Source organism: Odontesthes bonariensis, chromosome 14, assembly GCF_027942865.1.
Source record: "Odontesthes bonariensis isolate fOdoBon6 chromosome 14, fOdoBon6.hap1, whole genome shotgun sequence".
Taxonomy (NCBI): Eukaryota; Metazoa; Chordata; class Actinopteri; order Atheriniformes; family Atherinopsidae; genus Odontesthes; species Odontesthes bonariensis.
Window position 1 is genome coordinate 16,540,187 of NC_134519.1, and position 24,758 is coordinate 16,564,944.

Consider the following 24,758-nt stretch of genomic DNA (forward strand, 5'->3'; position numbering starts at 1 on the left):
ACCATTGTTCAGCATACTTGCAGTGGTGTGAAACTGATCGCATCTAAAAAAGAGCGGCAATCACTTCATTATCTGAAAGTTTAATTAGTTAGTTCGATGTAGTACTCAAAGTGCCGATTGTTTTATTTCAAAGAAAAAGCTCTAAGATTAGTTTTTCGTAGCCTTCCCTTTGATTTTAAATAACGTTCCAGTTGGTAGGTCGCAGCATTTCTTAACCTCATCAGAAATCTTTTCAATCTCCGCATCAAAGCACTTGACAGTTTACTACCCAGGCAAAGGTTGCAGTTCCACAGTTTTATAGAATTATTAAGTAAGCAATTATGATAACCCACTGTTTTAAAGATAATAGAGTGATAAGGTTCTGCCAAACTCACACTGCAGTTTGCCCTTACTCTGCTCTTTCTGAGCAGAAAATCAATATCTTTTGCACCTTTGTTCTCTGGACTTGCTGACTTTTTATTTCACTTAAAAGTCACAGGTTTCCTTGAATAATAGCAATAATAATTATTTCAATTCTAAACGACACCTTGCAGATGCACATGGTAATGACCCCGCTTGTTAGCAGTATTTTATCAAAGCTCATAAACCCTGAATGACTATATATTGATAAAGACTGTTTAAAGTGTCATCGGAATGATAACATTTGCACTGTAAATGTGACTCGCAGGCTCCAGTCTCCAATTGTGCTGCGGTGATAAGGACGGGGACATTGAGGGATACAATCAATGGGTCAAGAGCCACGGAATACTTGTATTTTTTGGGGGATTTAAAAAAAAAAAGAAAAAGAACAGAAGAACAAAAAAAAAAAAAAACTTAAATTAAATTGAACTTAAAATTAAATTCTTAAATTAACAAAAGATTAAGTGAAGTAAGAATTGGACGGGTGGCCTCTAAAACTGCAGAGCAAAATGTGCTTTGATAACACATGAAGTAAAACAAAAGCAACACGTTTTTGACAGGAACAGTTTGTCCCTAAAAATCAACAAATTTTAAAAACACAATCCCGTCCGGGCTCCTCGTGTTTTCGTGATTCTATCGTAGAAAGAAACACGGTTCATGGTTCACACAGTTGTTTGTGTGAACCATCTCTACGCACAAACACCCGAGCGGTGTGACACTTTGCTCAGATCGACACCAATAAAGCAATCAGTGTGTCGGGAGCCTGTGCGTTTCAAGGAGGGATCTGTAGGAGAGGATTACTGAGTTTATGGCTTTACTCTGAGGGGCGAGGCTGTTGCTCACAAGTACACCCAACTACAGTTAGACACATAAAAACATGTGTGATCATTTCCCATTAAGGTAGCTTAGATTCATTCCCTGACCGCTACCCTAACAAGAAACCGACCAATATTAAGACAGTTCAGCTTCCACTGAAGGTCAAGCTAAATCAGCTGGTCGCTGCAGTTTGAAAAATGTTCACTTTACTTTAGAGGAAAAAAAACAAAAAAAGGTCCCAAAACAATCCTCGGGCCCCTCCCTTCTTCTCTGGTCCTAAAAGAGTTTGTCCAGACAGCCCGAGTGCACTTTGCTCGGCTTGATCATAAACCGAGACAATAAATTCAACCAGACTTCTGAAATGGACGACATGAGAGAAACCTTCAGACCGTCAGAGAACAATTCCTCCAGCATGGCAGGAAAAGCCCAAGTGGCCAAAACAGGCAGTTTAAAAACACTTCTCTCTTTTTCCTAATCTGTGTGGCGACTGAATCGTGGAGGAATTGATTTCTGCAGCTCCAGGTTTTTAAAAACACACGTCGGTGGAATGCTGTGTACGAAGAAATGTGCTGCAGATGGCAAAGATTCAAGGTCTCACACATCTAGTCCTCCCTCTCGTATGTTGGTCACAAGCATCCGCTGGGACGCTTTTAATCAATGCAGACAACGAAGGAAAATGCATCTTAGGTGCAACAAGCAAAGTTATTATTTTTCTGTCATGGTTTGGTTTCCTTCATTCCTTGATTGTCCTTCATGCTGTTAATCACACGCGGGGTGAGAAAATACTACGCTCAAGTTCTTTATTAAATGCCACAGTTCATTTCAGCAGCTATTTTTCTTCTATGAAACCCAGGACTACGCTTTAAATCAAGTACAGGATAACTTTTAAGTAAACAGTGATAACCCGCTGTCACACCGAGCAGAGAACATGATGAACTTTGTTACTTTAAATTCTTTTGTCCTCTGCGCTACAAAATAAAGTTTTATTTATGACAGAGGGGACCGACGGTGTTAAACCACTGGGTGTGCTGCCACCTTGTGATGTGCTCTGAGCCCTGCATATCAAAACACACAGAATACATTCATTGCTCAGGCCATAGCTTCACAATCAACACCAAGGGCAAAGCCTGAGGAGGGCAGACATGCAGCCACCTCCACTGCAGCATTAGAGCCCACCAAGAGATGGATGTCACCGACCCTTCCCTGCAATCACACTAGAGACTCAAAGCAGGTCCCTCGCCTGATCATGCTCTTGGTTCGTCTCTATCTGCTGCTCAGTGGAGCCTGCAGTTCTGTGCCACCATCACTCACACTCTGCAGGAGAGCGAGCGGATTAACTGACCTCCCCTGGTGTGGGAGTAACAGTCTCAGCAGTCCACTCGGCAAACACTGCAGCCCTCGAGCAGCGGAAACTACCAGGCGAGGTGGTCAGGGATGCTCCCCAGGATCAGGCAGGGGCCAGAAAGGGAGATAGCAGCGTCTCCGGCACCCTGACAGTCAGTCAGCATGGCAGTGAGTCTGCAGGCTGTCAGAGAGGGATGAGCAGTCGGCTCTATCAGCCAGTTTACAGACCACTGTACTGGTCAAGTGTGATGGTTTTTATCTCTCCAGGAGCTACGAGAGAACAAAAACGTTACACTAATATGCAGTCGCTGGATATGATATTCCGTAATCATCCCTTTTAGGTGCTGCTTTAACGGTTTTCACTCTTTCGTTAGAGTTGAGTCAGGAAGCGATGCTGGGCAGGTCTCAACACAGTGCAGGGAAATGGTCCCTAAAATCTCTGAACAATTATCTGTTGGCTGAATTATCTGGGGAGAATCACCCGTGATTGTTCAACATTTTTCATTTTGGTTTGCAAAATGCGAGTAAAAAGGGAAATGACCTGAACACCATTTAAACCCAGTTTTAAGCTGAAAATAATCACATAAATGGAATTTTTTTTTGGGTGAGATTTCTAAGAAATGTAGAAAAAAAAAAAAGAAGAAGGCAGAGGCAACAAAAGACCTCAGACGCTATGAGACTAAATAAATAAATGAATTTCACCTTGTGGAAAACCTAAAAGGTAAACTATTTTAATGTTTATGTAGAAATTAAAACATTTTAAAAGTTATCTTTGAGACAGTCCTTTAAATGAGGAGTCAACCCCTCAAAGTCAATGTGGGGTAAAAAAAAAAAAAAAAGAAAAGATAATAAGATAATATACAGATTAAGTCAGCAATTTAAGACAAAACATTTCAAACCATTAAAATTGCAAAGAACTCAGAGATTTCATCATCTACAGAATGCAAGACATTACAGGATTCAGTGAAAGCAGAGATATCTCTGCGTGGAACGGACAAAGTTGAGAACTAATAGAAGCGTTGCAGTCTTTTGGCTTTATGGAAACACACAATGGAGACGGTGGTGGAGGCCCCAGCATGGGCTCGGGGCCTCCTCTGTAGTGCAGTATCGGTGAACATAGCGAGTGGTTGCACCCACAAATGCGCCTCAGTATAAAATGACGATCTATCAGACAGGGCAGGAGAATTCAAAAAGCTTTGAACAGTCACAGAGATCAGAAATCGTGTGAGACGTTGTGTTGTGCAGCGTGCACTAACAGAGTGAGAGTGTGATAAGAGCTACTGCATGCTGTGAGACAACCCCAAAGACTTTCAGGTTATGAAGTCAATAAGCTACAACATAAACGACCTTTGGTCATAATTTCACGGTGCGTTGGAGACGCCTGGCTAGGTGTGCTGTTTTCACATGGTTCTATTAGGGGATGCTCTCCCGAGTGCATTTTTCACACCCATTCTTGCTCTTTTCTCTTTTTTCCCCTCTGTCTGATTAGGATAGCTGACCCGTCTCATGCTGCTGCTGAGTCATTATGAGGTGTTAACACTTTCAACTACCCCACACCAACCACCTCTGCCATCCCGTCTCCTGGGTGAGGCAGACACTGCACCGCAGGAGAAGAGAAGCAGAATGCTAATTTCTGCCTGTGAGTAGCCAACAACATCTGAGCTCAAACCTGCAAAACAAAACAAAAACACAAGCTGATGAACAGCAGAAGAAAATAGAAAAGAAACAAAAAAACTGCACTTTTAATGTCCCATGGTTCATTTCGAACTTTATTTCTGCTGTATGGTTGTTTTAAAAGCACTTATTAGCAATACAGACTGAACGGTTTTCAATGATAAGAGTCGTACTGCGTGTCAAACATTCATGCCAAAGAAAACACTACTAATACATCTCTAACAGGACAGGTACAGGTATTGAAAATAAAGTACAAAATAGGCTTTATCATAACAACCATAACAAGACAACACTACCATAAAGCGTATTAGTGCTTCTAGCTTAAAGTGTTATTGTGATCAGTGAAAAGAATCAAAATTGTCCACAAAGGTTGCTTTGAGTCTGGAAAAACAAAAAAAACTTGTGTGTGGTTGCCAATTCCCACATAGCTGAGCGAAACTAACCACTTGGCCTCCACGTGGACAACTTGCCTTTTAAAAGAGCTAAGGCGAGATCTGTCTTTAAAAAGTCATTAGCTTTTCTTCCCGAATAAAACAGCGAAAAAAAACAATACTTGACATTTTTTTTAAACAACAAAACAGATTTTTCTGTTTCACAACTTGAAAACCTAGGCTTACGGAGACCTATTCCAGAGATAAACGCTTCCAAAGATGAGTGCTAGAAAGCTGTTGCTGACAAAATTACACCGCATGTTTCAACGTGAATATCAAAGCAGAATGTTTTGAGAGACTTTGAGGCTACATAGTAGGAAGGCAGTGAAACCTAGAAATCCTATTGTTTTGGGCAGCAATACAAAATAATTTATACTACAATTTATTCTTCTAATAGATTTGACTCTCTAGCTGAATAAATGTTGATTCTGAGAAAAGTGAATACACTTAAATAAAAAAAGTAGTACAAGATAAAGAGCACCTTATCCCCATACAAATTATTTAACAATTGGATTTTTGGAAGCAAATGGCACAGACTCATCAACGGTAAATTAGCGATGTTTCGTCAATTGTACAATTTTTGTTGGACAATACCACCAAGTCGCAACAGTTTAACATCAAAAGGTGACAAGAGAACTCTTGATACTTAAATGTTTGCATCAAAACAGTTGCTGAAACTGTTCACTGGACAGAAGAAGCGTGAGTTTTTTTTGTGTTTGCCTTAAATCCCTACGTGGCAGCTTGACTGCAGCCGAGAAGGGTGTCGCAATGCTGCTGCGGTTACATCTTGGTAAACAAAATACAGGTGTAGTGTGCTACCTCCAGTCAGTGCAGACACTGCGTTTACCTTTTCTAGTGCAAACCTGCCAACATTTGGTCTTCTGCTGCAAGAACAGTCTGCATACAGAGCGCCCCGCCAGCCAAAGTGAACTCGGACAGAAAGCTGAAACTCTCTCTGAACCTCTTAAATGAAGCAACGCGTCTTTGAAGTCGATACAAATTTAAGCACTTCAAGTTCACATCTGGAGCTTCCGATACTAATACGCTTGCATAAAGATTTACAAATACAATAAAATTTGACCGCAGCAGGCAATGAATGTGACAGATGTGTGAGAACTTACCATAGAAATAAAAGACCCACATCTTCTCCTCCACTACTCCGAATATGCACAAAGCCCTTGGTGAAATCCAAAGATGGGATTTGCCCCTTGAGTTCACGTCCAAGACTGAATGTGAACTTCGTGTTCAAAGACAAATAGCAGGTTCAAATATCAAGTAAAAACAGAAAAACAACACAAAGAGGAGGACGAAAAGCAAATAGTGGGGGAAGAGGCAGTGGAAAAAAAAAAAAGGGGGGAGATATTCTTGTCTGCCTGGCTGCGTTGAGGACATACAAAGAACAGCAAGACTGGTTTAAGTCAATTCATATTCATTTTTCTCCACATTTTGTAACAGAAGTTCCATTTGAACACAATCATGACAATAAAGAGCATTTGTAGTTTAGTGTTAAGACGTGGCTGGCTGACTCAGGTGCTGTGAGAATGGCAGCAGCGGCAGCTGGTGTGGATGTGGCGTAGCAGGCGTCATCAGTGTGGGCTTTAAGAGAACAAAGAGTCTGTGAGGAGGTCTAGTAAAGGAGGATGCGGCGCTCGATAGCCTTGCGGCATATGGGGCACTCGCTCATTCGGTCCCCGCACAGCTGGCAGGTGCCATGGCCGCACATGAAGATCATGTTCTTCAGCCGGTCCAGACAAACTGGACACATGGTCTGCAGGGAGACAGAAAATGAGCTATAAGATTTCATGTTTTCAAGTTTTTTTTTAGAGATCATGCCTTATTTGCAGGCTCACTTGTTCCTTAATGTCTTGAAGCTGTTGTTGTAGCTTCTGCACATCTGCGTTGACGTTTGTGTTGTCCTTGTCTCTCTGCAGCGCTGGGATGTTTCCACTGGCTGTTTGGACATAAGATGACAAAAGCACACTTTGAGAGGAAAAAGGGAATTTTGTGACCAGCCCAAAGATTTGAAAAAAAAAAAAAAAAAAAAAACTAATTAGAACCAGTGGCTACCTTAATTTCCACCAATAACCATAAAGCTTTACTGCTGGTAAAAGAAATTGTAGCCACAGCAGCATTGCCATTCTGACACAAGCTGGGCGCTCAATTTAATTTCGGAGCAGGAGTTTTATAAATGAGCATGGATTATAAACACATGCACTTTGCATTTTTATCATTTGGCATTTCACTTCTGGCTCACTTGTGATGGTTTTACTTCAGCAGCACACACAAAAATCAACACTTTTGGCACTGTATATTCTTCTGGATGTTAGTGAAAAGTATGTGTGAAACGGCCTCAATGTGTTATTCAAATTTTCCGGACCCGCCGGGAACTCCAAGGTAGCTGGTTTTTACACACAAACATCTGCCAGCAGAGGTGAATACCACTTGATATTCACCTTACATAAGTTATCATCTATTTTTCGACGTGTGTGTGTCACTGAAAAAGAGAGGGAATGGGGTTAAAGGGAGAGGAGAAGGGCCAGGGCAGCACTGTGGAGACTTCTTTTAATACAAGGCTCTGATAAAGGAGGGGATCATGGAAGTATACTTACACCAACTTAGTGCCAGATTGTTGGGCTGGAGAAGATCCTGCGATCCCCCTGCCATAGAGTTAGAGCTCCCTGCTGGGAATAACCAGTCACATTGTTATAGCAGGAGCTGCGCTCACCAGCTCAACAGTTGGCCTGATGACCAAAACTACTTACTATAGCCTCTAAGGGAGGTTCAGAGAAAAAAATTTGAAGAGGAAGCTAGTGCGTGTCACGTCTGTGCAGAGCTGACTAAAAGCAGAGTGTTATCTTTTTTTTGTTTGTTTGTTTTCTTGCCTTAAGCATGAGTTTAACGCCTTGGCTCGCCAGCTTAGAAGTACATTATGAAACCCACGTAGCAATCTGGAGGTAAGTAGTCAAAATAATCAAGTGACAGATAAGTTTTAAACAGGCAGCAACAGGTAATCCTAACGGGACAAAGGGATAAAAGATATAAACATTCAATGCTGCCCCTTGCATGAGTGTTTGTGTGCTCTGGTCTGTATTCACTTGGTAATGAGTGCCGGTAAGATTTGTGGAGAAAATAACGGAAAAAAAAAAAATGTAGAAAACATGGAAGCTTTGAACTTGCAACAGTTTCCCTTTTAACTGAAAAATAAGGTACAAGTAAACTGGAAAATAAATAGCATGGCTGGTAAAACAGAAAATATGACAGATTGTCAAAGCAACCCTGAACATGTTTAGAAACTACGTTACCTCATGACTCGTACAACCGTCATTTGTCGACATCAATATATTAGGTCAAAATGTTGAACTGGGGCAGCTTTGCAGCTTGGAAACAAGCCTGGAGATTGCTTCATCGATCCGAGATGTTTTAGAATTCCAAAATTGTGCTTTGCCCTTATTCAGAAATTCACTTTGAGGGAGCATCTGCTTACAGCATATGTTTACAAATAAGTGAATCCCATTTTAAATAAGTAATTATAAGTAATTGCTATAGAGTCCACAGAAACACTAAGAAGATAATTAGTTTATCTGTATAATCAGATATTATTGCATTATTCAACAAAACTCAATCTACTAATGGATACAGCGCTACATAAAAAGATTATGATTTGAAACACAAAATTTAGCATCTTTGGGAGCTCCATGTGGCGATTTCAAACAAAGCAGCTATGCATTAGTTAAGCTACTATCCACTAAAGCTAATATCTAAATGGAAGATAATACATTTGACAGAATCAGACTGGTTGTAATGATAAAAACATGCCCGATTTAGAAATGCAATTAGTTTGGAAAGCAAGACTGACTAATCCAAGCATTTGAGTCTGGTTAGCTTAGAGTTTCTACTTTCTAGGATGCAAAACAAGAAAACAACACAAAAGTGATGCAAACAAAATGCACAAGCAAGGCAGCAACACAAAGATGTGAATAACTAGAAGATACTATGCAAAAGGTGTAGAAATAAAGACAGAAATAAAAAAAATGAGGTGGATTAAAAGGGAACATGTGGAAGATTCACTCACTAAGGTCATCATCATCATCATCATCATCATCATCATCATCATCATCATCATCAGCGGCATCATCCTCCATACCTTTCCCTCCACAGCAGAGAACAAAGGGGGTGCGGCGTTCCACCACAGCCCGGCACTGTACGCACTTCTTCATGAGGCTGGCACAGTCTGCGGAGGACAGACATGCTCAGAACCCAAGGCAAAATCTACAGTAAAGCTGACCAAAGCGCAGCAAAATTAGGGCAGCAGACGTCAAAAGTGGAAGTTGTACTGTTGACATGGGTGTGCAACTTACTCTCACAAGCGCACATGTGACCACAGGGCTGGAACAACACAGCTGCTTTTTTGTCAGAGCAGACTACGCACTCCTCAATCTGTAGAGGGGCACACGAAACACAGGAACAGAATACAATTCGATCCAGTCTTGGTCATATATCAGTGTCTATGGGTACGGCATACTATAGTACACCTCCCGATACCTTGGTTCTAGACTGGACCTGCTCCTTGCAGATGAGACACTTCTTGACACGTGGCGAGCAGAGAGAGCAGGTGGCAATGTGTCCGCAGGGCCCAAACAGAGTGTCTCTCTTCATGTCAGAACACACCATACACTCCTCCAGAGACTCGATGTTGCTGTTCAGAGACGGGCTGCGGGTACCCACCTGGCCACTGGAACAGTGATAGTAGAGCCACAGTGTGTTAGACGTTACAAGCAAGAGCGGCGGAAAACGCGTGAGGAAAATAGGGAGAAATGTAGAAGATGTGAAGTCTTTCAGATGCTGTTACAATGGCTGTTGAGGCATAAGCAGACAACAGACACATTTCATGTATGATAGCCTGTGGTTATTGCAAAATGGAGACTTTTAAAGAACTTTGGGAAATCATTTTGATCAACTTTTAAGTCATTTGAAGAAAGAAAAACATGTTCATCATGAAATCAAATAAATCCATGTTACAAATCAATAAAATAAAGAAATGTAAGAGTACATGAAATAGTTTCTGTGAAACTATTAACAGTTTTTTTCATTTTGCTTTTGTAAGTGTTGAATACACAAAATGTAAAATGTTCATTTAGGGTGAAAGTACTAGAAACTTTGCAGTTTCTCCTTAAATTGAGTCTTTATGTTAAACCCTTTAGGCTCCAGCTTCGCATTTACTGTACAGACACACAGACATGACATTGGTATCTGCCTTTTCGTCCAATTCTCAGCAAGACAGCCAGTAAGTGTGTTTCCCAAAATGTCAGCCAATTCCTGGGATGTTTACCTGCTCTTCTCTTTGTGACATTTAGCCAAAGCCTTGCAGAGGCTGGGGTCAGGACACAGGTCCAGAGGGGACTGGCCCTTTTTGTTACGAATGGTCAAATCTGCTCCGTTGGCTGCCAGGAAGCAGGCGATGGATGCTGCACTCTTCTTCTCGGCCCCTTGGGTACCCAAGCCCATGATTAACTACAGAGAGCCAGACAGAAACATAGAAACAGACCAAGTCAAAGGCAAATCAGACACATTTTGACTTTTGACACCAAATATTGTTCTCAAATCAAAGCCAGTGGGAACAGTATCCTGCCTCTACCTTGCACACAGGCACTTGAACCATAAATAAAGTCAAAACTAAGATAAGAATGTAAGAAGGAAGCATAAGAAGCCCTGCTTTTAAATTTTTTTTTTATACGTCTTCAGAATTAAACTCAGGCGAACCATGTCCAGGCACAGATCAATTCACAACAAATTAGCTAATCAAAGACATGCCTTAAGAAGACTATCAGGCAGTGTAACCTGCTCAGCCCATCCAAAATCCCATTAACTGTCCCTTCTTTTTCCCTCCCATAACTCATCCCCTCACTCGTCAACCCCGATTCAAAGCTACTCTCTCTCAAGCAATTTAGGCTTTTCATGTCTGATTGTCTTTAACCAGTAGCTTTTACATCTTCACTGATGGACCCATCGGTGCAGCTAATTCAATTCTCATCTTGAAGAGAAGGGAGAGCTATGGGAGAGTGACCCAACTGCACACTTCTCAATTAGGCCTGCTGTCTGTCTTTTCCGCCCCTCTGCAGGGGAACAAGAGAGGGCAGAAAGGGAGATTGAGGAGAAGCGGAAAAAGGAGTGGGAGGGAGAGAGAGGTGACAAGTATGGGAAATATGTCTCTGAAGCAAGACTTTAAAATCCTCCCTGCAACGATTAATGATGAGGTGTTAAAATGAAAAGGGTTCAACAATGACATGCCCCCTCTTGGCCTCAAATAAGGGACTCATTCAGGCTGGTCAAAATGAGGCAGAAGGCAAGGTTGTGTTGTCTAGTGATGTAGGTGATGGAAACTGAGTTTCCCCTTAATGGGATCCGTTATCATTTGTCACAGTGGGCCACACACTGATTTTTCCCCCCCTTTTCTTTCTTTCTTACAAGTTTGTGTACAGGTCCTGAGGACACAAATTTATCCAGTCTTGGTCATATCTCTTTCTTCCAATTTAATCTGCAACCTTTCCTGTGTCACTTGAAAGAAAGGAGCGAGACAAAAGGGAAAAGTTGACATCAGAGAACTCCAAACAACTGTGACATGACACTTCAGCTGCCTCCAATAGGAAAGAGCTGGTTGCAGAAGATACAAGGTTGACCGATCTAAAGAGGCATAAATGGTAGGTGGTATGAAGTTCTAACCAAATAAATTTGGAGATGTGTAACTGGATCACATCAGCCTATCAAAATATATGGAGTCACATCCAGACGTAGGCTTGCTTGAACGGCAGTTATAAAGCAGTTTTCATAAATCCCATCTAAAAATAAAGTCCATCATTGGACACAGATGTATTGAACTAATCACTTATTGTTTTCTTATTATCAGCTGCTTCTATACACCTTAAGAAACCTTACATGATTAAAATATTGCAATCTAAGACATTGGCTAAGCAAATAATAAATTCATATGTACTGTGTTCTTGGAGGGTTCCCAGGGCTCCACTTTGCTGACATCCTGCATATCCTGGAGTTGTCGCAACTGGGACAGAGTGTGGTGACGCAGTGCCTCATGAAGTGGTGTGTCCCCATCCTTGTCCTGCACATCAAGCTTGGCCTCTGCCCGCACCAGCAGCTGTTAAGAGAAATATAGAAACAAAAAGTCACACCAACAGGCATTCAAGCGGAAACTCTAGCGACCACCTAACCACAACTAATTTTATGCTAGAATGAAAATGCCACAGAGCTGACTTATAAGCCTGCTACTGACACTGAATTACTTCAGTATTGTAAGGAGTGCATTTTTTTTTGAGTCCACAAGATGGCAACGTAGCAACCTCGGTCTCTCAGTACAACAAAAGACACTGCCTCAAAGAACATTTCCCCTCCCTTCAGAGACAGAACCTCATTCAACTGCAGGACATCCAACCGTGTAAATTAAATGTGGGGCTGCACTGATGTTGTTCTACTCCCTTTTGTGAAAGAGAGACAGCCTGACAGATAACTAAAGGCAGCATGTTCACTTAGTAGTGCAAGTGAGGCAGGAAAAGGAGCAGAACAAATGGAAAAAGAGACTAACAAAGAGGCATGCACACTAACCCGAACTATCTGAGTGTGCTGGCGCTCCACTGCAAGGTGTAAAGCCGTCTGCTGGTTGACGTTCTGAATGTCTAAGCTGGCGCTGCCCTGGGAGGTGGGAACAAGAGAAGCAAACAGACGTCATTAACATTTAGGTACTTCAGCATGCATCAACAATGCCAAATGTGTCACGCATATGTACTTATAGAGATGAATGGAAAGCTAGAAATGACATTAAAAAAAACATAAAACAAAGAATTTTATAAATAAATTATATATATATTTTTTTTTAAAAACTGTTGGAGAAAAAAAAAAAGCATAGTTGTTTGGCACATGAAAGAAAATACCAGCCTTTCTGCTCTTTATTTACTTTGAACCAACTAAGTACCACCGATGTGACTGGAAAAAAGGCAGCCGACAATAATGCTGGACGTGATTGTCATTTCCAATTGCAAACACCTCAGCCGAGGAGATGTGGAGAAAAGATAAGTATTGTGATCAGGCGGTGTGTAAAATCCCAACGTAATAAGACTGACTGGCTGGCTGGTTGGCTGGCAGGGAATCTGCAGTGCACCTAGTAGCGTGGTGCAGTTTCTGAGTAGAAAGCTGAGCCATCACTACGAACGAGCCCATTGCAGGAACTTGTGTGTGTGTGTGGGGGGGGAGCTGTCCCTGCTGAAAGGTAGCTTGCACAGCGAACATTCATGCGTTGGAATGTTGCAGCAACATTACTGCCTTGCACCACATCCTCATTAACCCAGTTTTGGCTTGATCAGGTGACTTTTGCTGTAAACTCGTGTACGCATTAGTCTTTAGGGAGCTAAACCTGCAATCTCAGAAGGGAAAGAAGAAAAAAAAAAAGAGTGTGAACCTATAATTGCAAGAGGAGGAGGATATGGCCCAGCAGCACTAAAGAATACCCCCTGGAGGCCTTGTGAACCTTATGGATTCAATAATAAAAAAAGGAAGATAAAGGAGCTTCAACTGGTCCACAGCTTGCCTGCTGCAGGGAAAGCAGTGAAGGATGCGTTCAATGATCTTTTGTTACATAAAGCAAAGTATTCTGGATGAATTCATGCTGCTGTGCTGTCGGATACTAATTGTAAAAGGGAACGTATAAAACAAAGTGTTTCACACATGTTTTCCATGACATATGCATCTGACTAAACAGATTTGCTTCTATTTTAATCAAACAGTTCAATAATTGTTCTCATGCAGGAAAACAGGATCCAAGGCACTTTTTTTTTTTTTTTAAAGAATCAATTCGGAACATGTCTAGCTGTAGAATAGGCTTCAATGTTAGGCTTCAACACTTCAAATTGGACAAAGCCTCCTGGGAACACTGGAGATGCTGCTGTTGGTCTGTTAATGCGATCAAACCATCTATGTAGACATGGTTCTACCGAAAACGAATCGCAACATTTGTTTTCAAGCCCAGTGATTAAGCACAGGTGTAAAATGTGTTAGTCACGGGTCTTGTGAATGTCGCTACCTGGTGCACCAGAAGTTCAGCTACTTCTACGTGGTTGTTGAGGGCGGCCAAGTGTAGCGCAGTGTAACCGTCATCCTTCTTCTCGTCCACGATCCAGGGCCTTGGCAGTTTGGATAGCAGCACTCGCATGGCACTGAACAGTAAAGAGAAGAGGGACAGGAGTGAGTGCTTAGCAGGGCTCTGGGAATTGATGCATAAATAAAATCTAAAAAATGTCAAGGCAATTAAGGTATTTTGATAACAGGTATAAATTTGTGATGGAAATGCCAAAATACATCTGTCAGGGAATTTCTTATGTACAACACGCATCATAGAGTCTGTAGTGCTGATACACAACATATTCCAATGCACTTTTTTTCTTCTTTTTCTTTTAACAGCAGAGCATATCCCATTTCCACACATTGCGACAAGAATACCAAATCAACTTGGGGGTGGGGGGGGGTTGCTTTACCAAGCAGAGTTTTATCTACATCCAGCTCTGAGCAGTAGAAGGGCCGCATGTTATCTTAAGAGCACCCGTCTCCCTACCATCTTCTCAGTTAAAAAAGGGAGCCCACTTCTCTCTTGAGGATGTGCAAAAGTGCCTATCATTGAAAGGCAAAATGGTAATTACAAGAGATTTAGCTGCATTCACCCAGGTCTCCTCCTGTGAAGGACATGGGCATAATGGGATGGGGAAAAATATCTATTGTTTATAGAGGGCTTTGGAGCAGAAGTGGCCTGCTGGAAAGAGCCAGTTCTGTGGCACTGAAGGTCATTTAGAGGATATGTGGGGGATACAGTGAAAGGCCCAACTGTCGCTCTCTACCGAGTCGCTGAAGAAAAGAGAGCCGCTTCGCTGCCGAAACTTATTTGATGCAAGTATGTCAGAAAATGCAGCACGTAAGGACAAGAATTAAAATTAAATAAATAAATAAAAAACTGCTCAAGGAAAGATTCGAACTAAGCTGAGATACATTTGCAAATAAAAATAGATACATTTACGGCCTTCTTCCAGGTAGACTTTATACTATTGAGTTGTATTTCACTGTTTGAGGGCATCCATTTTCTCTTTGCCCTTGACCCCATCTCCTTTCTTGCTCTTGCTTATTCACACATACGGTACACAAGGAATACAAAATATTGAAATAAGACTGATTCCTCTTTTCATGTGTAAACAGCACACCGGTGAAAGATATCCGAGTAAGGCATAAAGCAGAAAGCAGAACTCCGAGGGTGTGCAAAAACTATGAAACATGAAACAGGACACTTAAAAGCCACATCCCTGAACTGTTCTTGTGTCTTGTCTTTAGTTGGGTACATGGTGTACCTTCAAAAAGCATTAAAGCAGCTGTGCTGGAGAGAACACTTCTGACCTTGTTTAACCCTTAATAATCATGCAGGGTCCATCTTTGAACTGCGACAAAAGGAGGCAGCTGATTTTACTCTCCCTGATATGGCTGAATGGCACGCACTGGAGTGTTTACGTAAGGTAAACAGGATATCTAAAAGTACAGCGAGAAAATGCGCTCCGGTACAAGGAAGCTGAGGCCACGGCTCGCAATGTCAATGAAAATAGTCAACTAGTAAGACAAAGAGGAAAAAAAAAGAAAAAAAAGAAATGCAAACCAATAAGCTGGCAAGTGTTTAGAGTGAAGATATCAGACACAAATGATTTTCTGCAGGTTTTTGCTAAACCAATAGTTCAACCCCCCCTCCTTCTAAAGAAAAGAAAGAGCATCATCGGCAAATCCTCTTGAGGAAAGCAGAGAAAAAGGGGCAGGGAGGCATGGGGCAGGCAGTCAGCACCTCTGTTCGGTTGGAGATTTGGGGGCTGGTGTAGTGCTGCAGTGATGAACAGCGCAGCACACTGATCCCAGTCTCCCTCGCTCTCTCACTGCCTCTCATTGCACAGAAGCTTACACACCTGCATTGCTTGCAGCCATCTTCAACCACTTAATGCAGAGATGCACTGCTTATGTGTGATAGCAACCGCACCCATTCTGCCTAATCTCTCATTCATAATGTGTTGCCACCGTTACAAAAGGACCGTTTGATTACATACTGTGGATTCTACTTCTCAAAGGGGACTCGTGAGTAATTTCATCTGTGGCTTACCCACGGGGGAGGAGATGAGACTTAAACAAGCAAGTTATTCAAGAAAAGCCACATCAGAGTCTCCCCCAGAGCTATTACACAAAACTTACTCCCAGTGGTTAAAAATAATATTCTTTTAACCTTCTTTCAAGACGGAGCAATAATAAAAGAGAGAACTTAATTTATTTTTACAGAATCAAAGATATTGTTAAAAAAAAAAAAAGAAGCCATTTTTCTTTTGGTACCAATTTGCTAATTCCCATTTTTAGAAGATGGAATATTTATAGATTCCAGATTGGACAAAAAAATAAAAATAATCTACAATATCAAAAATAACTGACCAATGAATGCGCAGCGGCCATGATGCAGGAGCAGACCAGCACCTTACAGCGTTAGAACCAGGCACTCGAGTGCTAAACAGGTGTTTGCTTGTGTAGGCAGAGCCTCCGATACAAGTCGAGATTGACAGGCTCACTGCCACGCTGAGTGAAATGGGCAGACATTAATATTAATACACCACACTAAGACTGCTGCATTGCAGTTAAGCTATTTGCTGTAAAAGCAGAAAAAAAAGAGGCTGAATTAAGATTAGAGAAATAAACTCAAGTTTGTTCATTTTTCTTTTTACATCTCTTATGCAAGTGATTTTTAGCAATGACGTCAGACGTGATAAGAGAAACTATGGGTTGGCTGTTGAGGTACAACGTTTGGACGGTAGGGAGGAAACTTGTGTTGTCTGCTATGAGAAACAGATGGACATTAAGTTTGTATAGAGGATTTCTGTGTTGAGACATTCTGTGTTGCCTTGAAATCATAGAAACAGTCGGCTTGAATGCAGGGGGACAAAGTGCTGAGGAAAGGAAAAGGTATGGGATCAGTAGGAAGGGGAAAAGTGACAGAACTGGGTCATCCTGTGAGAGTTCTGAAGAGTCCCACAGGAGAGCTACAACGGGTCTTGTTGTTTTGGGCTGCAATTTGTCACTGACTGGGACACATGCTGATGCCCTCAGCGCTGTGTATATTGGCATTCGTCACTGTATCTAAGACAGTGCAAGTGTGTGCATGCTTAATTGTGTGTGTGTGAGAATGTTAGGGTCGACAGGGCCCTTCTGCCGCCCTCGCCTGGCTGACAGCCATCTGCGTGTTGGTCAGTATTCTTTATTACAACAGGAAGTGGGAGTCAGGGGACAAAAACTTGGGTAGGACGGGGCAGAACAGGAACGGTCAACACCAAGCCAGAGATTAATGGCTGCACACTAACATATGGCAAGTCTGATATCGGAGACGTGTTTGGCATAACATCTTGAATTCACTATGGCTTCAAGTTCAAGACATGAAATCAAAATACTGCATTGGAAATTAGTTCTCAAAAGGTGCCACCTGCTTTGGGAAAGTTAAATGTGTTGACAAAACTGGCAAAGAAAACTCAGTTTTGCAAATGTTGAAGGGCTTATATGGTACAACGGACCCTAACCAGGAATTAAAAGAAATGCAGACAGGGCAGTTTAGCACCCGAACTCTTTTCACTTCAGACCCATGCTGTTGTAATATATAAAGAATTAAATAACCGAGGCCCAACCTGGAAGATGTCATCTTGTTCCAAAACCTCACTGATATCAAGCTGGATGTCCTGGATTCTTCTGTGGCCCAGAGGAAGCACTGTCCATGATTTCCAAAAAAAATCCTTTCTAATTTTGATTTATCGGACCACATAAAAAGTTTCCCACTTTGCCAAAAATCCCTCTTAATCCTTGAAAAGTGCACTTATTGATATATGGCAGCTGCATCTATGCACCTCAGCTATATATATATATAGTTTTTTAATTTATTTGTAGAGTAGAATTCTAACTTGCATTTGTAGATTCAACCGTTTCTCCAGATCCGTTTGCAAAAGTGTTTCTGAGCCTGTGGAGTGACTTCAGCAAAAAGAACAATGCTTGGCTTTAATATAGGTCCAACATGGACCTCAGCTAATTACATTCTGTGAGCTTTCTCTACATATTCATTTCCAAGTATAGGCTGGACCTCTTTCCCCTGATACACAGCCATTCTTGGAACAGCCTTTCCAGATGAGACCATTTCAGACGATACATACGGTGTCAGCTCATCGAAGACTGGATCAATACTTTCAGGTCTTTTGAAATAGTGTATGCTGTCTGCTACAAATCACTCACAAAGGCAACAACACTACCTCCAATGGACCCCCCCTTCTCTCTTTTCCACTCAGAGAAGAGAGGTGCTCTTCATCATGTGTGAGAGGTTTGGAAGCAACAGAGTCCCTAAGTCACTGGCAGGGGATGAGACATAAAACTACTTCAGGGAGATTAAAACACACAACTCTTTGAATGGGGAGGGGGGGCTTATAAAACCATGTGTTTATATGTATTTGAAAATGAAACGGGCATATCACAAAGAAAAGGGGAAAGTAAACTGCTATTAATAAGAGCAGTTCGTCAATGACACAAGATATTACTTGAGAAATGTAATTGTCTACAACCTTCATGCCAATATAAAACTCAATGTATATTGTGACTATCATATCACCCTTAGAGGCAATTAGTCACACTTTGTCAGTGCAGTCCCACAGGTGTCTGCTGTCCTGCTGTGGACAGTGTAAATAAATACAGAGCGAGGACGAGAAGCTAACTGGCACCGCTCAATAAAGAATAAAAAAAATAAGGAGAAAGCTTACCTTGCTGTGCCGTGAGGAGAATAATTTCCCCTACAATGTGACCTTGTCCTGCCTGCCTGTACCTGAGGTCCCTGAGTGAGCATGCTTATATCATGGACTATTTACATGAACCAACAGGAAAGAAAAGCATTTCTACGATGTTCTAAACTATTTGCTGCTACCTTGATTGTTGTCTAGGAGATTTTAAAAGCATATTCAGACATTCCAGGTACAGTTTTCTGTCCACTTTTCAAGTACTCTGAGCCAATAAAGGCTTAAGCTTTAATTAGCCGTAAATCACCTGGTGATCTGGAGCGTCCTGATTCATGGCAATTTATAAAAAAGGAGACAGCAAGGCATTCGGCGAAGCCCAATGGTGCGTTAATATCCCATTGCTTCAAGATGACCCAATTATTTGCCCATGCTACACTTCCAGAGTGCTTCATATTGCCTCAGCACCTTGATAGCCTCATGCTCATTGCTACAACAGCCATAATTGTTGTAATGTACATCATGTTACCCAAAAACTGAAGAATGACAGAAGAAAGAGCAAGGGGATGCAGATTATGTTGAAAAAGACTCCTCAATTATGTGGCTGTTTCTTGAAGAATTACCACATAACATCATTATCTATAAAACAACAACTTAGCAACTTAATGACTTTGCAACATTTTTCCCCACAGGTTTTGATAGGCCTGCATCGAAGTGTAAAGTTACACTTTACGTTTAGTGTAGAAAAGAAATTATATCAACCTGATATTTACAACTAGTTTTTACTGACATGGGACCAAGTTAAATAAATAAATACATTGAAGACACAAAGATGAAAACCTTTCAAAAAATTCTTGAAAGGAGCAGGGAGTTAATGAAGATTAGAATAATAACAAAAAAATATATTAGTCTTTTGTTCGCTACAACTGAGAGATTGAATTCAATTTAAAAAGATGGACTTCCCTCAATGAGTGATCGCATCATAAAAAAGTAAAAAAAAGAGAAAAAAAAATCAATTAAGCATGTGAAGGAAGTGCCATGAAAATCCCATAAACATTATATTGCAAACTGATAATGGGTAGCAGACGTTAAGAAACACAAAAAGATGCTAAATACATAAATGTAAAACAATGAGCAGCAAATTAAATGGAAGAATCCCCAAAGCACTTATTTGTGGGGAAAGGGGGAATTCTTCTGCTGGAATGTAACAAAATTCTTTAATCATAACTGATATAAAGAGTGAAACCTTTAAAAAATTGAGACGTGATGTGTCCATTCATATTTCTGTTGCCTTTTCATTCATTTTAAAAGTGGTCTTTCTCGACCAGAGAGATAAACGTCTGTGAAAAAAAAAAACTTACTATCTACTCATAACTCGTAAAAAGCCTGGAGAACAGAACAGGGATAAGCGGACACACCAACCATGATCAGTAGGTACAGATGTACTGACTCACAGAGAGACAAAACCTAGCTAACGTTTGCGCTTGTTTTGCATTTAAAATGATTGACAACTTAAAAAAAAGAAAGAAAGAAAAGAAAGATTAGAAAAGTATTAACTTCTCAAGAAACAAACCCATTCAAACGTGTTGTCACCAGAGCATCTTAACTCACTGACCTCTCATTATAGCCACCTCACCTCAGGCAAGCTGGTAACAGAGCAAAGACTGCTCATCCACTTTCTACCAACAGCTATCTGCTGCAGATCTTTGAACAGTCCTAAAATCACATATCATATTTGACTGTAGAGCTTAACTTGAGGTCAAGAAAAAAAAAAAAAAAAAAAAAAAAAAAAAAAAAAAACTGTAAATATGCAGACCTCTTGTAATGCAAATGACATGCGTCATAGTTCCAGGAGGCTTGGAAAGCGAGCCCATTCACAGACAGCTAATGCAGGCGTCTTGTTATAGGCATAAGGAAGAAAAAAAAAAAAAAAAAAAAAAAAAAAAAAAAAAAAAAAAAAAAAAAAATCCACTCGGCTCACTTTATGAGCTGCCCCTTTGTGTTTAATAGTTCATCAAGAGTCTTTGAGAGGAGTCGTCGTGTCATTTGAATAACTTTCATGGTTTTCAGATTTAATTCCTGATTACGAAACTGTCAATATAACGGAGATAGAAGTCCTTCTGTTATTATTAAGTTAATTTCAAAGTAACTGAAACAAATCTAGACTGCGTCCTGCTAGGCGAAGAGAACTGCAAGCATTTTCCACAGAGGCACAGAGCAGTAAATAGAACCGAGGGACTCTGGGTTTTGCAGAGCAGTGGAGAATTTAGCTGCTCTGAAGGTCCTTCGATCGAAAGCCACTCAGCAACCTGCCGCTGTCACCATACGGGAGGACAGTCTGAGAGGCTCCCATGATCTACAGCCTCACGACAAATCTACCACTTTAAATCACTCCTCTGTGCCTGGCCCACCCCTCACCCTTTTTTGCCCACAAACTTGTCACCCACACAGGTTTCCCTGCACATTCATTGCTGTATCCAGTATCCTGTGAGGGTCTCTTAACAAATACAAAGTTGGCAATGACAGAATTGTTTCTTTAGAGGGAAAAGAAATATTTAGATAACACCGTTTAAATTCTTTACCTCAGTACTTGGCAGAGCAGATCCAATGTGACACAAACAAGCTGCCGTATGGCAGCTGACGAGTCTGACTTCATTGCCAGTTAAAGTTCTAGGCACATAGGCAGAGGAATAAGCTGTAGCTAAAAGAGGAGTCTGGTAATTACAATCTATTGTTTTCTGTGGAAAAGAATGGAGATCAAAGGACCTTGTATCAGCTACTGCCTCCCATAAGCACTGAAACAACAGACCATATGCCCCAAAGCAGCAGAGAAAATGTCGATGGCAAACTTGTAAATGTTGAGGGGCTGGAGTTTGCAAGTGTGTATTATACGTTACACAGATAAGGTTTTATACAAATTTCTACTGATTTCCTACAGATTAGAACTGCACTGACACAGCAATGCAGGTTTTCTTAAGCAATTCTCCATGTAAGATACTCTTCCTAATTCTAGAAGCTCAGATTTAATTTTGTCTGCCTACATACTAAAACAGAGGTTCCCAGCCTTTTTGTGTATGTAGTGCTGAATGAGAAAATAATTTGAACACTACATATTGAACCAGTCTGGGCAAAAGATCATGATACACAAATGTTTTCTCAAATGACACATTTCTTTGACATTATATCAGCTTGAAGGTGAGGGGGCTCATTTTCACAGCCGAGGTATCACATGTCCTCAGGGCTTGAAAAGTAGAGGTCCAACACTCACGATTTATTCACCAAGTATGCATCAACATCGGTAAAACGAGATTTAATTTCCCCCTGAAGCATGTTCAAATAGCATCAAATGGGTGCACAAATCAGTGCGTAAATAAATATGCACGATACCATCTAACTGTTTCATTTACAGTAGCAATACTTGCCACACCACATTTGATATTTTTCCAACTCTGTACTTCACTTTGTGCATGAAAAGTATCTTTGTTCTGCATGATCTTTGATTCAGGACCCTGTTTCTGCTTGATGGTTCATTGTGAAGTGCAAATGTGTCAGCGAGGTACACTGCTTTAATCACAAAGAGTTAGTTGCCTGTCAGCTGCTTGTACAATGATGTATCGGTGCTCCTTCAAGAATTATTCTACTTCCAGCAATTCCATCAAACATACAACCAATGTGCCTCTGTGTATACCAGCGGTGATTGATGCACTTCATCTACACACAGACACTGATAATCCAGTAAATGTGTTATTATTTGTACGTTTGTGTAGCTAATTTTGATAGCCTCTGTAAAGTGAAGACCTCATACACTCCTTGTGATCTTGGCGACCCCCGTAGGGAGGGGTGAGGATCCCAGGTAGGGAACCACTGCACTAAAAGACACAAACACAAATCTTCATCTTCTCTGACCTGTCACATTGCATTTACATTGGAGCCATTGACTTCAGTGTCCACACAGGTTACCAAGGTAACATGCCCTGAATTATTCAACACATAAGGTTGGTTCAGATCTGAACATTGGCCTGAATGTGTCCCTCAGAGTACATTAAGGTTATTAATACTAACTCCACTGACAAGAATTGTTGAGGACTGTACAGAGGAGAAAACTAACCACAACCACATTTTAAACACGTCCCACATAGGAGTAGCGTTACTAATCTGTTTATACAAACTAATTGTATGATGTCATAGCCTTAAATGACCACCTTATTGAAGAAAGAAATACAATAACAATACAACATTTGACTTGGCACTGAAACTAAATATTACCTAAAAGCATAAAGACATACACACCTATATTAAGGATACTAAAATCTATTTTATATCGCCATTATACTGACATAAAAGCAATCTGTAAGAGCAACAAAAAAGGAAGCTGTACACATGCCATAAAAATCACCCCTGGAAGCAAAGAAAATGTGTAAAAGTGTTTACACAATAAGACTTTTTTCCTTCAGTTTTGTGGGGTGTGAAGCCATAGCTACCACACACCAAGCTTTAAAATGAGGCTTTACATGCAGCCACGCTACAGAATATGCAGCAAACTTCAGTGTTTCATAAAACCCAGCCCAAGGTGAAATCGACGATCTTTAAATATCATCAAGCGCAAGCCATTTATTATAGTTATTCCAATACATCAAATAAATAGATAAACAAAACAATGTTTTAAAATGTGGGAGACAACATTAAAGGTGCCTGACAGCTGTGCTATGGAAGTACATCACCTTGCTCTGTCATATTTATTACCTGCAATGCTGAAGCACTTAAAGTGCCGCAAATAAATCTTTCTCTTTCTAGGTTTGGTAAGTGGGGAAAAAAGAAATAAATAACAAATAAATGAAAATGGCAACAATAGCAAAAAACATCAGTGATTACACTGGCTTCACAATGCAAGCATTTCTCTTAGCATATTTTAGTCACTTTCCTATATATGTCCTTGAGTTGTTTCAGTAAGGGCTGCACCACACCCCTCACCCACATTCTCTCTCTTTCCATCTATTCATCCATCCCTTGATTCCTATTTTTTTTTCCCTTTCCCTGCTATCCATGCATCCATCCATCCCCAGCCTGTGCTTACCCAACATGTATTAGTAGGTAGACTCCATGCTTCAGCATGCCAGAGGACAGGCAGAGCATTACAGCATGGCTGAGCTTTTCAATTGGCACAGAGCCACTGCTGGCCCAGCCCTTGAAGGAAGTGTGGGTGTTCTGATTGGTCACTGGGGGATTGGGGCATGTATTAGAGTGTCCTCTGGCTGATCTGTGGGATTGGCCCTAGTTCATAGACAGAGATGGACACTGGGAGGGCTTCTAATAGTGGGAGGTTTTTAAACTCCTATTGCATACTGCAGTAAACTGGTACCCATGTTCGCTGCACTACAGATAAAATGATGCTTTAATAAGAGTAAGTTTACGACAGCACAATGCAGGGTCTAACTGGATAACTGTGAATAACAACAGTTAATATCGAGGATGAATAATTACTAGAAAAAACAAGAAACACAGGACTGTGCTTTAATATCTGTGTGAATAACATAGGTAAGTAACTAAGTTTATAGCCTAAACTACTCAACTGCCTGTAAGAATGATCTTGTAATATCCTGCAAAAATGGTAAAATACAGCACATGGCAGAGAAACACACGACAACTATTAACTGAATCATTCTGGCCAAGTAATGTCCCTCCTTTACTTCCAGAATAAAATTTGAATATTTAATTTTATGGACTGTACGTGGTAGATATTTACAGATGTCCCCAGTGGCTACAGCAAATTTACTGTCAACACCTGTATTTTACCAGCACAAGCCTGCTGGTGCATTTTGCTTTCCTCACCTGTATTAACTTAAAAAATGACTAAAAAGCATCAGATTAAGTATAACAATATAACCAATACAGTAGGTAAGAGTTAACTAGGGTAGCTGACTTACTTGTATATAAACATACCTTTTAAGTTGAATACCGTGGGCATGAGTCTCTGAGAAAATGATTGTGCACACATTCAAACCTGGCAGTCCTTATGTAATTGTACAGTATGTGAGTCACTTTATAGTGAACTGCTGCACAAGTAAAGCGCAGTATTTAACATCAGAGGTAAGACAGGCAGAGGAGCTTCCCTTGCAGCGAGGCTGGAGGGAACAATGAGCTGCTTGATAAGAGAACATGACTGCCACTGGCTTCCCCCTCCAGCACCCAGGTAGGCTGGCCCATTCATAAATCACTTTTATTCCACCAAGCACTCAACATCCTCACTTCTTCAAATGTTGCACTGTAAAGG

At 40.9% G+C, this 24,758-nt stretch overlaps 1 protein-coding gene across 4 annotated transcripts in view; it reads right to left on the reverse strand.

The window, feature by feature from the left end:
* Positions 1-4,299: 4,299 nt before the first annotated feature.
* mib1 (MIB E3 ubiquitin protein ligase 1) overlaps positions 4,300-24,758 on the reverse strand; it is a 50,290-nt gene continuing 29,831 nt past the window's right edge. Inside the window, exons 13-22 of one of the 4 annotated variants that reach the window (XM_075483164.1) lie at positions 13,750-13,882; positions 12,279-12,365; positions 11,656-11,814; positions 9,994-10,175; positions 9,207-9,396; positions 9,023-9,101; positions 8,809-8,895; positions 7,274-7,342; positions 6,515-6,615; positions 4,300-6,432 (exon numbers count right to left, since the gene is read on the reverse strand). In XM_075483164.1, coding sequence (XP_075339279.1) covers positions 6,292-6,432; positions 6,515-6,615; positions 7,274-7,342; positions 8,809-8,895; positions 9,023-9,101; positions 9,207-9,396; positions 9,994-10,175; positions 11,656-11,814; positions 12,279-12,365; positions 13,750-13,882 — 1,228 coding nt within the window. In that variant the 3' untranslated portion in view covers positions 4,300-6,291. Of the gene's footprint in view, positions 6,433-6,514; positions 6,616-7,273; positions 7,346-8,736; positions 8,896-9,022; positions 9,102-9,206; positions 9,397-9,993; positions 10,176-11,655; positions 11,815-12,278; positions 12,366-13,749; positions 13,883-24,758 lie in introns of all 4 variants that reach the window. The other 3 variants (XM_075483163.1, XM_075483162.1, XM_075483161.1) reach the window with 3 other exon arrangements.